The sequence below is a fragment of the Pseudorca crassidens genome, chromosome 3 (genome assembly GCF_039906515.1).
Source record: "Pseudorca crassidens isolate mPseCra1 chromosome 3, mPseCra1.hap1, whole genome shotgun sequence".
Classification (NCBI taxonomy): Eukaryota; Metazoa; Chordata; class Mammalia; order Artiodactyla; family Delphinidae; genus Pseudorca; species Pseudorca crassidens.
Genome location: NC_090298.1, coordinates 91759046 through 91773354, shown reverse-complemented (window position 1 = coordinate 91773354; position 14309 = coordinate 91759046). Strand labels below are relative to the sequence as shown.

Below are 14309 nucleotides of genomic sequence, written 5' to 3'. Positions count from 1 at the left end.
CAGATTCTTAACCACTGCACCACCAGGGAAGTCCCAGTCCTGGTATTTCTATGTTGAATTTTCTTATTGTATCTTCACCTATTTTTCTTTCTTTAACAGTGGGTGATAATAGTAATTTCAAGTTTTTAACAAAAGTATTTTCCTTGAATTCCCTAGGTGCTGTTGATTTAACTTGGGGTGTATTGATTCCACTAGCAAGCACATGTTAAAGATCAGTTTACTGTTAGACTACTTGCCCTTTACTATTATTGTACTCCACTCTGGTAGAAATAGTGACAAGAACAAAGAAGAGTCTTAATAGATGGTCAGAAGGCTTTTAATCTCATTCAACATCTGTCCCTAACAAAAGCTGCACAGATTAAAATGATAGTACTATACAAATGTTAATTCTCCTCAAATTAATACATAGATTTAATTCAATACCAATCAAAATCCTTGATTTTTTGGGGGGAACTTCACAAATGACTCTCATATTTGTCTAAAAGAACTTGAATAAATTTTTTATAAGTTCTTAAAATAAAGTTAATGATGGAGAACAAGTATATGAACAGCTTATAAGGGAAGAACTAAAAGTGACTGATAAATGTATAAATGTGTAATCAAAGAAAGTAAAATAAAACAGGATGCCACTTTTCCTCATTAGATTGGCAAAGATGAAAAGATAGCCACTTATGTATTGTTGAGAATATTGAGAACCCTTAAGAATTGCTAATTGGTACAGCCTCCTAGAGAGTAGTTTGGCTATATTGAAAGCCTGAAAAAGTTCTTACCTTGTTTCCCTAGAAGAGAAATTTAAAGAATATTCACTCCATTGCTCTTAGTTATGAAAACATGGAAATAATCTAAATATCCAAGAAGGTAATACTAAATGCAATATCGTAGATCTATGCCATAGACTACCATGTAGTCATTAAAAGTGATGGTGTAGATTTGTATTTATTGAAAAAGGAATATGTTCATAGTATATACATTTAAAAAGTGGGTTATATCCTTTTTGACCCACCTCCTAGAGAAATGGAAATAAAAACAAAAATAAACAAATGGGACCTAATGAAACTTAAAAGCTTTTGCACAGCAAAGGAAAACATAAACAAAACAAAAAGACAACCCTCAGAATGGGAGAAAATATTTGCAAATGAAGCAACTGACAAAGGATTAATCTCCAAAATTTACAAGCAGCTGATGTGGCTCAATATTAAAAAAAACAAACAATCCAATCCAAAAATAGGCAGAAGACCTAAACAGATATTTCTCCAAAGAAGATATACAGATTGCCAACAAACACATGAAAGGATGCTCAGCATCACTAATCATATGTATAGCTGATTCACTTTGTTATAAAGCCAAAACTAATAACACCATTGTAAAGCAATTATACTCTAATAATATGTTAAAAAAAAAAAAAGATCCTTCAGGGCAAAGGCAAAAAACTACAATGAGATATCATCTCACACCGGTCAGAATGGCCATCATCAAAAAATCTACAAACAATAAATGCTGGAGAGGGTGTGGAGAAAAGGGAACCTCTTGCATTGTTGGTGGGAATGTAAATTGATACAGCCACTATGGAGAACAGTATGGAGGTTCCTTAAAAAACTAAAAATAGAACTACCATATGACCCAGCAATCCCACTACTGGGCATAAACCCTGAGAAAACAATAATTCAAAAAGAGTCATGTACCAAAATGTTCATTGTAGTTCTGTTTACAATAGCCAGGACATGGAAGCAACCTAAGTGTCCATCAACAGATGAATGGATAAAGAAGATGTGGCACATATATACAATGGAATATTACTCAGCCATAAAAAGAAACGAAATTGAGTTATTTGTAATGAGGTGGGTGGACCTAGAGTCTGTTATACAGAGTGAAGTAAGTCAAAGAGAAAAACAAATACTGTACGCTAACACATATATATGGAATCTTAAAAAAATGTGGTTCTGAAGAACCTAGGAACAGGACAGGAATAAAGACGCAGATGTAGAGAATGGACTTGAGGACACGGGGAGTGGGAAGGGTAAGCTGAGATGAAGTGAGAGAGTGGCATGGACATATATACACTACCAAATGTAAAATAGAGAGCTAGTGGGAAACAGCCGCATAGCACAGGGAGATCAGCTCGGTGCTTTGTGTCCACCTAGATGGGTGGGATAGGGAGGGTGGGAAGGAGACGCAAGAGGGGGGAGATATGGGGATATATGTATATGTATAGCTGATTCACTTTGTTATAAAGCAGAAACTAACACACCATTGTAAAGCAATTATACTCCAATAAAGATGTTAAAAAATGGGTTATAGAATACTATGTATAGAATAATTCTGTTTGTTACATAATTATATGAAAATACATTCACACATATCTTCATAGAAAAAAAGCTGGAAAGATGTACTGGAGTGTTAATAGTAATTATCTCTGGGTTGAGAAATTTAATGAATAATTTTCTTGTTTTCTGGTGTTTCCATATTGTATGTGTATTCAAGAGCTAAAAACAGTTTTAGGCTTAAAAAAATAAAAATAAAATTAAAAATACCAATGCAAGGTGGGCATGGTGATTATATGGTTTAATTCTCTTCCTGAGAAATTTGATACTATATCTCCTTATTTATAATTGAAATAACTGGAGATGGTATGTTGTGTGTTTGTGTTTTTTAATAGAAATGTGAAAAAAAACTTCATCCACGAAAGCTTCAGGATACTTTTGAAACAGGCAAGTCATTTTCTTTTTAAAATTTCTGCTGGTTGGGATTTGGTTTGGTTTTGAAGTAACCTTGATTTTAGTGGTGCATGACGAACTGTGATAGATAAGCTGAAAGAGTTGCACATGGTCTGTAGAGAGTTCATATATATGGTCAAGTTCTCTAAATATGAAACTGCCTAAAATAAATTTATTTAAATTATTTGCCCTTTCACTGTGCTATTTCTTTTGCGAATGTGAAGCCTTGGTGCTGTGCATGAATATTGTAAATAAATAAATAATTGCTTAAGGGTTAGACAGGGAGTAGACCCAAGTAACATAATGGTGAGGAGAAACCTCATTCTCACATATATGTAAGGGGAGTGCTAACTTCAGAAGGGAAACATTTCCCCCTTACTTGAGGTAATGATCAACTTGTTAAGATGGTACTAAGGATAGCTTTTATTAAAATGACATTTGGAACTTCTCCACCCTCAGTTATGAAGAGTAGGTGTGTGATCTGATTTGGAAAGTAATGTTGAGGAATGTAGAAAGCTCTTTGTAAATACTGATTTAATAGATGTCATTTGGAAGTGCAGTAGGCTATTTTTTTCTTCGGTCCTGTTTTGAATGGTATGAAATTCTCTGTGCAGTAGGTAAGCATTTATTTACCATCTAGATTTAAGGCTTTCATATAGAAAACTCTTAAGAATTGAAAAGCATTATAATTATATTTTCTTGCATTACTGTTTATGATTTAAGCAAGATAGAAGCTATATTAAAAGAGATGCTTTGGGGACTTCCCTGGTGGTCCAGTGGTTAAGACTCCGTGCTTCCAATGCAGGGAACGTGGGTTCGATCCCTGGTTAGGGAACTAAGATCACACATGCCTGCGGCACGTCCAGGAAAAAAACAGAGAGAGAGATCCTTTAACCCTGTTTTGGAAAATTAAGTGTAAGAAGTTGGAACTATCATTAAGTTATGGTGGTAGAATTCCTCTTAGTTGGACTTTTCTGGCCACCTTAGGTGGTGTGGGCATGATAGGCTGATAGTTGAAGTAATGTAACTTCAGAAATCAATTATTTCACAAAATCTTTAAAAAGCCATATGTTTAGGAACATTAAAGAAGGCACAGTATAATGTATATCCAACTTAGTTAGGCATGATTCAGATATATAAAATTTTGAGTTGTCTTGAGAAGGAAGTATAAAAGTGTTCTTATCCTGGGAAACCTCGTATCAGACTTTATTTCTGCCTCAACCTTTTGGTGTCTATTCCAAACCTACTTTCCTGGTCAGGTCCCTGTTCTACTTTAAGGGGAAAAAAAAAAGCCCTGATAAGTTGGAGTTCTGTTGTACTATGATTTTGAAAATTTGGATTTTTCTTTAGGTTGACATACTCACTGAATATTTAATAACCTCCAGCTTTATTTTTCTAGAATTGGAATCTTCACAGATCTTACATTGTAATTATAATCTTTATAATGTTTACATTTTGATCTCTATCAAGAAGCTCCCCTTATGTTGGCACAAAATACAAATATAGGTGGTAAACAAAGGTATGCCCAGTTTTAAAATTAATTTATTTTTGGCTGTGTTGAGTCTTCGTTGCTGCACACGGGCTTTCTCTAGTTGTGGTGAGCAGGGGCTACTCTTCATTGCAGTGTACGTGTTTCTCATTGCAGTGGCTTCTCTTGTTGTGGAGCACGAGCTCTAGGTGTGCTGGCTTCAGTAGTTGTGGCACATGGGCTCAGTAGTTGTGGCTTGCAGGCTCAGTAGTTGTGGCGCACAGGCTTAGTTGCTCCGTGGCATGTGGGGGATCTTCCTGGACCAGGGCTCGAACCCGTATCCCCTGCATTGGCAGGCGGATTCTTAACCACTGCACCACCAGGGAAGTCCCTAGGTATGCCCATTTTTGAAAGCAGGTGAATATTAAGGGTCTTAAAATAAAGGCTGAGATTAAGATTTTGAATGTTTGTTTGGAATAAGCAATAATAGATTAGAAATTCACTTGAGTACCAGTTTAGGGAAAGGAAGATACCTTGGTGGTTCTACTTAGGTTAGATTTAGAGTGTGGGGAGATGAATATATACTGCACATGGATTCCTTTATAACAAAAGGTGAAGGGCAAGATTTGATTTCTTACTGTTACTGAGCTTATTTATTTTGTTTTTTAAGCAGATGCTGTATATGACTTACCTTGCTCCGGTGAAGACCAGTTGCTAGAACATGCCGAGGGCCAGTCTGTGGCATGTAATGGACGTTGCAAGTTCCCCTTTTCATCCAGAGCCTTTTTGAGTTTCAAGTTTGACCATAATGCTATAATGAAAATCTTGGACCTTTGATAGCAACAAATGTGTTGTGGAAGTTCCAAGATCAGAGACTTGTTGCATTTGAGTGGGTGTCTCTTTGAGCCTTACCTTTCTCAGGTGTTTTAAAGAAATGCAGGGAGGCAATGATGTTTCTGAAGAGATGTTCTATGTGCAGAAGAGAGAGTAGAAAGAAACATGAGTTTGCACTGTAAATGCAGTTATAACTTTTTATACATACGTACCTTTTCAGTGTTTGGCTAATGAATTTAAGTTGCTTTTTATGAGGGCATTTTTTTCTGTGTGATTATGGTTTTTATTTTGTATTCTGGTCAAGAAAATAGTGTTTGAGTCATCACTAACAGCTAAGTTAATGGGAATGCTCCATCAACCCATTACAGTGATTGTATTGATAACTACTAGTTTCCTTATATTGAAAATTTTAAAAGAAACTTAAAATACACAATTATTAAATGAATACAAGAGCTGAAATGTCACAGAAGTCAAGATTGCAGGTCATCTGCTTTGGTGGCATTTTGTGCCTATCTCTGCTTCTAACCACTTAGGTTTTCTAATCCTCCTCTGCTAGGAGTTTTGTTAAGGTTTTATTTAGAGTCAGCATCTGCTATACAATGTTCATGTTCAAAATGAACTCTCAGCACTTCATTAAAGGACAAAGTCCTCAGCCTGGAGAGGGACTGAGTTGGTTGGGCGGGGAGTTGATGCTCTAATTTTGAATTGTGCTGTGTGCAGTCAGTGAACCTGGGAGACCGCGGAGAGAGAGAGGGTAGTGGGGAGAGAGCACGGGGGCTGGGACCCCGAAACTGCTTTGGTCACATCTGCACCATCCTGCTGCCAGCCCCTTAGTATCATATGATGATTTTGTTCTTGTGAAACTTTATTCTGTATTAAGTTGTGTAAATATGTATGGAATACTGACATTATTAGGTTTTACATTGCATCTCAGTGTTGATCTCTGGAAACTGATGTTATATTAGGTTTCAATTTGCAGTAGTAGCAGAGACTGACACACTTTTATTAGCATGAAGCCCCTAGATGATGGAGCCAAAGGGAAGGGTATGCAGTGTACCCAAGTACAGATAAAGCATTTCACTAGGGGAGGATCAGAACACGGAAGTAACGTGTATAATTCACTCCTAGGAATGTATTTTGCTCCTTTAGGATTCTTAAATCCAAATAAGGATGGCAGTGCCCATTTAAAGAAGGATTTTAGCTATATAATTGAGGACAATCACCAGGGCTTTAAGGGGCTTTAGTGTTTGGGCTGCTTCTAACCTCATTGAAGGTGTTTCTTTGGGGGTTGCGGGGAGAGTGTGAGCATATGCGTGCGTGTGCTTCTGTCATGTGGGTTTTAAAAATCTTTTTTACATGTGGTATCCACAAAATATATCTCTGCTTGTAAATTTTATTGTAGAAATCTTTATTCTGTATAGATAGCCTATTTAATAGGGGTTCTATTTAACCCGGTGGGACTTTCAAAAGAAGTGCTATTGTAAGGAGTTCACTTGGTATTAATTTGCTTTAGCTTTTCAATGGCTTGATTTTAAAGGAGAAATTCTATTTATTAATACAAGTGTCACCCTCCTGGTGCTAAGCAGGATAATTCAGTTATAGCAGTGTGTTTAGAATTAGGTTACTCACAATCCTGCGTCTTTTAATGTGACAAATTTGTGAATGCTTCTGTGACCTTTTAAAAATGCATTATATGATTGCATTAGGAAGCTCTTAACTGTTCTTTCCAAAAATACAGCTGCTTTGCTTGGGTCTCCTTGAGCCATATTTTTAGTTGGTCCCAGCATTCCAGATTTCTGTTAAATTATGAACAGAAACAGTGAAAACTGTTTGCCTGGCAGGTAAATCATTTTCACTCATTTACTGCTATCTGGAAACTTTAATTTTTAGTGATTTTTGTAGGGGTTTTCCCTTTTTAAGTGAGTGCTTTGGTCAGTCTTTCTGGTGCCTCAAGTTGGAACTTTCAGCTCTCGATACTAAAGCAGAAGAGATTAGTTACCAGAAGTATGGCCTCCAATGGTGTTGAGCCTTTTCAGGAACCAACAGATGATCTCTTTTCGATAATGGTAGTTTAACTATGGTTAAATATTATTGCTGTTGTGCTGCTTCATTTAATGCACTGTGGGTGGAACAAAATAAGGGTCTTGTTGGAATGGAACTTTGGTAACTTGAGGCTTTTAGCTTTCTTGACAGTTTGAGATTTAAAAAAATGTTAAAAGATGCGATTTAAAGTTTATGTGTGTGATGTGACTTAACTATGCAGAAAATGTATAAGTTGGATGTACATGTTTTATGTACTTCTGCTATACTTATTCCCTCAAACCTGTGTATTAAGTTTCTCAGTGTTCAGGTTACCTTGAGAAAGGCCATGCTTAGCATAGAACTAGCTTTCTCGATTGAGAAATTTTAGCACGGTTTGAAGAAATCAAGTGATAAAGGAGAGTGCTGAATATGCAGTACTTGACTTCTGTGTGCTGCGTTTTAAGAAGCTAGATGAGAAAAGTGTTGGGTTGGCTTCATTATGTTTTATGTCTTTGAGAGAACAGGTCTTTCGAATCCACTTTTTCAGTGTTCTTATGTTCCAGCCTTATATGTTCCAAGGTTCAGTGCACTGTGAATCTTTTATTTTTTAAAATTTCTTAGGTGCTTTTATGTGTAACTGTAGTGATTTGTAAGATGGTCAATGAATTGTTTTTGTACTTAACCATTGTAATCCAGAAGATAGGGGTATGGTTTACATGCTTTCAAAATTTTTGTTCAGAAATAGCAAATGAATGGTTTTAGGATTACAAACCGTGATGCTCTCCTGAGACGTGAGCATCTGGGGAAGTGTGAGAACCTAATAGAGCTCTTTTAGCATGGGTGAAATTTGAATGAAGATGTTTGAAAATTAAGTTGCTTTTTCATGGTTATATATAAAGGTGAGTTTCCTGTGCTGTAAAGGAATGGTGGTCACTGCTTGCTGCTTTGAACATGGATATCCTTATTTTTCTATTACATATCAATTAGTAAGTACAGATGATGAAGATGTATAACAAAATTTTATTGGGTTGGTATTTTGTCTTTTAAGTCTTTAGTAATTTGTATGTTAATATCAAAAAACTCCTCAAATCTAAGTGAATAGCATCCTTCCACAGGATTAAATTTTTCTATAAAACTTAATACATTGTGGTAGTCTTTAGAAAAGTTCAGGTCTGACTGCATATGTACATTTAAAAAATTAAAAACATTTCATTACGTATTCCCTCACCTTTTTTTTTTGTTTGCTTCCAACAGTTAACTTGAACGGTAAGGAGCAAAGTTAGTTAAAAAATTAGACTTTTTGCCGAGTTATTTTTCTTACTCTGATGACATCTCTTGGCTTTTTATCTTTATTTTTGTACCAGTGGACCTCCCTCTGCCCACTCAGAGATTTTGTTTTGATTGACATCTATTGTCTTTGTATTCCCTGAGGCAGTGTTTTCTTCACATATTAATCATAGTTAAAAGGTCAGATTTGTTAACATTTTTCTGATTGAAGAAAAATAAGTGTTACCTAGCAATTCTGACTTGGATATTTTCTAGCCTGGGGAAGGGGGCTCACGTGTCACTGTAACTTTAGATTAATGGTGAGCAGGACAAAGTCTTGTTCCGTCTGAAGGTATCAATACTCTGTAAGTACCTGTCTCTAGGTAAACGGGTGTTAGTAAGTAACAGTTTTGTTAAACTTTATTCCTGATCATTTGGTAAAGCCTAGAGTTCCTTACTTTGTATTCTGTCCGTAGACTTTAAGATATATTTGTATAGTTGCCAAGAATTCTAAAAATGAGATTATGATGGGCTTTCTCAGCATCTTTTTCTTCTTAGAATTGAGTTGCTCTTGAAGTTTGTACTCCTCTGTCATAAAGATGGCAGATTGCAGATGGACAGTGTAGGTTCTGTCTAATGCTTTCAAAGTAGAGTTCTGGATTGCAGTTTCAAAAAATATGATAGGTTTATTATTATAGAATAAAAGTGCCCTGAAGGAAGAAGATAGCTATAGTTGCTGGGCAAAGAAAGCATGAAGAAGAAATTTTAGAAGATAAAATCAATTATTGAGTGCTGTATGATGCACGAGGCTAGAAATGTGATCATTGCCTAGCCCAAGCAGAGTCTAATATATGTGGCCATTACCAAGCGTTTTCTGGCTCTGGGTATAATTTTTTCTAAGTATGGTTGCCAAGCAATCCAGTAAATCTAATGTAATTTTTCTCACTTTAATAATGATCAGTGTTTGGGAGTCTGGTCCTTCCTATGCTGATTAGAAGTACACGGCTTTCTTACAGGAACGCAACCCAGAGTATACACAGCCGTAATCAGCTGTGTGTCATAGTCCCTTCACATGGTAGCCATATATTTGTCCTGAATAGTGATGCTTTCCGTCTAGTTTCCTGTTGCAGACAGTATTTATTACTGAATTGGTGGTCTGTAGCTAGGGAACAGAGTAAAGCTACCTCCCCTGCCTGGGAGTGGACTTGAAGTGTTGGCTTCCACCAGCTTTGTTGCTCAGACTTTAACATAAGGTACAGAGAAGTGTAAACAAAAAACTACGATAAATTATGAAAGTTTTATCTTGAGAAAACATTCATAATTGACTCTTTAATCTGGGTTCCTTATGAAATCACCAGTAAAGAGATTTCATTTGTCTTGGGTCTTCTGTTGTTAGCAGAGGTCATGGTCTAGCTATGGTAGCTTAAAAGCACAATCTAAGAGGAATTAACCTTAACAAGGTTGCATTAGCTGTGTAGTGCTGGTCAAGTGTGCTCTGGGAAAGGGACTGGGACTGAATGCAGAAGTCAACTGCCTATGTTTGTAACTTCGTTTTGCGTGGACCCTCCTGTTAGTAGCCTTTAATCCTTCAGTCCAGTGGAAGAATAAGGCCCTGAACATATACTTGATGCTTTTTTGGTGTTTGGGTGTTCTTTTGGTTATTGGCCTCTGTCCGGTGAGTGCTGTTTGAAGACCTGTTGTTTCTTAATCCCTTTTCTGGGGTGACTGATCAGGAAGCGGCCATTGAGTCTGTCCCATGCCACCTGTACCCTGTCCCTACTCCCCCCCGCCCCCTCAGTGCCCACCCCGTGTCGATTTTTCTCTTTCGGTAAAAGAATCTTTTTTTTTTTCCTTGTGATGCATCCCTATTGTGTATCTGCCCCTGTGGGAATTTACAAGCAGTGATTGCATCTTAACTTTGACCGTTGGGCCATGAGCAGTTAGGAGGGCTGTGGATGCCTGTGCTATTTTATTTTAGTCTCTCATGCAGGTAGCTGTCACATTGGTTTGGGAACAAAGGAAACTTCTCTGTAGTTCTAGGGCAAAATGGGCAGTATTCTGCTGGTCTTTGAGAGGTCTCAGTTAACATTCTTCGGCTGTGGACTTTTTGACAGGATGTAACATTTTAGTGTACTTACAATGAATTGAATCTGAGTTTCTAAAACAATCTATAGCTGCAAACGATGGTGTGAGACATTTTTGGCACAAATCTTCATTGTTAGTCATTTCTTAAGCTTTAAGATATTAGCTAGATCTTTGTAAAATGATATCTTCGCTTACTATGCTTTTGTGATATTTAGGAATAGATTGTGGATGGCAGGAAATGGAAGCAAAGGTTCTCAATTGTGAATGAAATTGAGAAAGGTAGTAACTATTCCTCAGCAGTTTGGTTAGTTAGATGTGTTAATATTGAATACTTTTGGAACAAATGAATAGCCGTACTCTTCATGTCTTAACACATACGATATGCACTGATAGAAAAGCACAAAAGACCTATCTGCAGAGTTTCTTTGTGCATTTCACTACTGTCCTAGGGCACTGCTGTCTCTGGTGGTCATTTTAGGTTTGTGTTTGGATCTTGCACAAGTACCTTTTAATTTCAAATGCGAGAGCCCAAAGAACTGATTCTTTTACTTTTTTGCTAATTTCATTTCAAAGTTAGGACAGGAGACAGGTAACCTGACTTCCATTTTATAAATATTATAAACTGTTTTTCTTCAGTAATAAATAGGGAAGGAAAATAAAACCATGAACTATTTTGCATATACATATATTTGTGTATATATATATGCACAATATACATATTTTTTCTAATTGTTTTTGAAGTTTGCTCATTAGCTTAATACTTTATAAAAAATTCATCTTTGCTAAATATTGATTCATACAACTCAGAGTTTTAATTTTACCTGTTTAATGAAAATTTAAAAGTCTTATTTCAGAATAAAATGATTAATCAAATGGAATTATGGTTCATGTGTTAACTAAAGTGACCATCCAGTTTAGTTTGGATGGGAAAGGGAATAAGAATTGATTTCTTTATATTTCCTGCCTATTTCCAAAACAAGATTTGAAGTGTCTTTGATGCTGTGGAGACTAGGTAATGTTCATGGAACATACGTAGTCTTAAAACAGTTTTCTTGGGGGTAGGTTTTAGTCTGAAAAAGGTGAAGATATTTATGCTGAGTCATGGACTGACAAAATCTGGTAGAAAAAAATTGATGAAATGGTTTTGCTAAACATGATATTCCACTTGAGAAAACTGAACTTTAGAGTCAATGTGATAACTAAATAGGTTTGTAAACTTTATTCAGCAATAATTTTTGTCTCATGTAAAATGATTTAACATTTAATTTTTACCTTAATTATAGCAGCATTTTATTACTTTACCTTCTAGGGCATTTTAATGTTTCGAGAAAGACTGTGTAAGTAAACCATTGGAGTGATTCTGTCCATGGTAGTAATGAAGTTTTTTTTTTTTTTTTTTGCGGGCCTCTCACTGTTGTGGCCTCTCCCGTTGCGGAGCGCAGGCTCAGTGGCCATGGCTCACGGGCCCAGCTACTCCACGGCATGTGGGATCTTCCCGGACCGGGGCACGAACCCGTGTCCCCTGCGTCGGCAGGCAGACCCTCAACCACTGCGCCACCAGGGAAGCCCAGTAATGAAGTTTTTGGTGCTTGTTTTGATTGTGAAACATTTAGGAAAAGCAGAAAAGGAACCCCCAAATCAGCCTTGTTGGTGCACCTTATAGTTCAATGAACCGATAACCTTTAGAGTGGTATTACTTATTGTGTTTTCAGGGCTTATTACATTCTGACTGAATAGTTTTCTCTTTTCCCCTCAGTGTTAATGAAAGGATAAGGATTTTACTTCTATTGATTTTTCACTTATATTGAGTGTGTCTATCATAAGTAAAGGATTTCCAGTGACTCATGTTTATGAATCAGGAGTTTAAATGTTTGCAGGATTACTGCACTTCCAAAGTTGACTAGAAATGCCAGCTGTATTCTCCACTGAGAAAATGAACAAAGTCCTGTGTCTTAACAGTTATGCTCTTTTTGAAAGCTTTTGATGTAAATAACACCATTTGAGAAATGAGAAACCTTCTATCTTAAATACGGTTTGAATGATGGAAGGTTTCCTTTGTATTTTAAAACATTTTTACAGTTGATTGATCAAATATTGGCTTTCTGTAAAAACATTATCATGTTAAATTTATCTTTGTAGTGCAATATCAATAAATTTTGCTGCTTGGGCAGTTTTAATTACTACCTTAACCTGGCTTCTGCTACTGATACTTGTTGTAGGTTGCAAGTTGCTCATATTTTGGCTGCATCTCTCTGGACCAGTAAAAAAAATGACAAGTATGAGATAAAGGTATGTTATGTGATTGATAGGAGGAAATATTAAGGGTAGAGTGTCGTCTCTGCAAAAATGAAAACTGGTATGTATTCTCCATCTCAGTTTATGGTTTGGTTGTTGATTTTTAAAGCAAGGTTATATTGTGAGTTAATTAGATACATAAAATCCAACAATTCTTCAATTTGTATTAGAGCCTGGTTTTCTAAATAGAATGCTTGCCAGTCCTTGGATCTCAGGGGTCAGAGAAATACATTCTTCCCTACTAGAGACCGCAGCTGTATGATATGATAGAAATTTTTATTTAAGATTTTAAGAAAGGAGAGTAACCAAGGTGTTATGCTCTTACTGTCAAAGGTACTTTGCTTTGATAATGAGAACTGACAACACTGTAGTAATATTCTAACATCAGACACCTTGCAGAGCTGCTCATCATCCTTCTTTAGAGGCATGGGTGACTTTCCAGCTCATTGTTATAGTCCCTCTTTCAGTAACTTTTTGTTATATTCCCTCTTTCATTAACTTTTAAAGAAAAGATGCAGATCCTTCAATAGATAATTAACTCTGCGTTCATACCAAATCAGAAAAGGCAGCCCAGTAGACACTGGCGATAAATGAGGTTTCTTTTGGCTGTTTGTTGGCCGTTTTGACCTAATACAGTCTGTCTTGTAGTTTCCCGCTTTGATGAGGGCTCGTGATGTAACTATGAAACCTGCGATGTTTGATATTAAATGTTAGACACACAGTATTACAGGACAGCCGTATCCTTCAGTGAATACAGTTAAAGCACATTATCGAATTAGAAATCTTTATTCAGAATATAAGATTGTTTGTAAAATATTATAAATGTCTCTGTATAAATAAATGGATTTTTTTTAAACAATTCTATATCAAATAACACAAAGCTATTTTACAGCAGCTAAAACTAAAGGCATCTGGAAACATTTAAAGCATACAAGTGAAGAAAAAATTACAAGGTATAGTACAGTGTTAAAGGGCAACCTTAAAATGAGACTTTAATACAGTAGAACAATACTGACAAATGCAAACTTAGTCACATGTGCTTTAATAACTGACAGTACATTCAAGCAGCTTAAAAGTAGCACATTTTCAAATAATAGGAAACAAAATCTCATGCAAAGTAAGTCTTGACAATGTCTAAAAACTGATTGATTAGACATAGAAAAGTGAACATGTTTCATCATCTTTGCACTGGGTTCAAAGAGAAGCAGATCATTAGGGGCTCCCGAATGGCTGTCCTGACATGAGCACTATAAGTGAATACTATGAGTTCTACAAACAGAACATTTTCCACGTGGATCTGATTTGCAAAAAAGTGCAAAAGTGAACGGTAGAGCTGGGATAACTAAGCAGGTCATCAGTATGAGGGAATTTTGTCTCTAGCTTGCTTTGTACTGCTGAGCTGGTATTTCAGATGATTAGTGGATAAATGATTTTGTAGCAACCTTGGTGATCCAGTAGCAGTTGCTGTTACTGGGCCAGAAGGATTTCTTGTCTTGGTCCTATGCAAAATCTCACTCAGATGCAATGTGACAACTTATCCAATGTAACCCTTCACCAAAAATAGTTGTCGGTATGCGAAACTATTTTTCTCTACACAAGAATTAGCAAAAAATGAGAATACGTGA

The 14309-nt window shown here is 36.3% G+C and overlaps 1 protein-coding gene across 1 annotated transcript in view; it reads left to right on the top strand.

Annotated features, from left to right (window-relative positions):
- DCP2 (decapping mRNA 2) overlaps nt 1-12578 on the top strand; it is a 50580-nt gene extending 38002 nt beyond the window's left edge. Inside the window, exons 10-11 of the mRNA XM_067731419.1 lie at nt 2657-2708; nt 4856-12578. Coding sequence (XP_067587520.1) covers nt 2657-2708; nt 4856-5019 — 216 coding nt within the window. The 3' untranslated portion in view covers nt 5020-12578. The remainder of the gene's footprint in view (nt 1-2656; nt 2709-4855) is intronic.
- Nucleotides 12579-14309: the final 1731 nt, after the last annotated feature.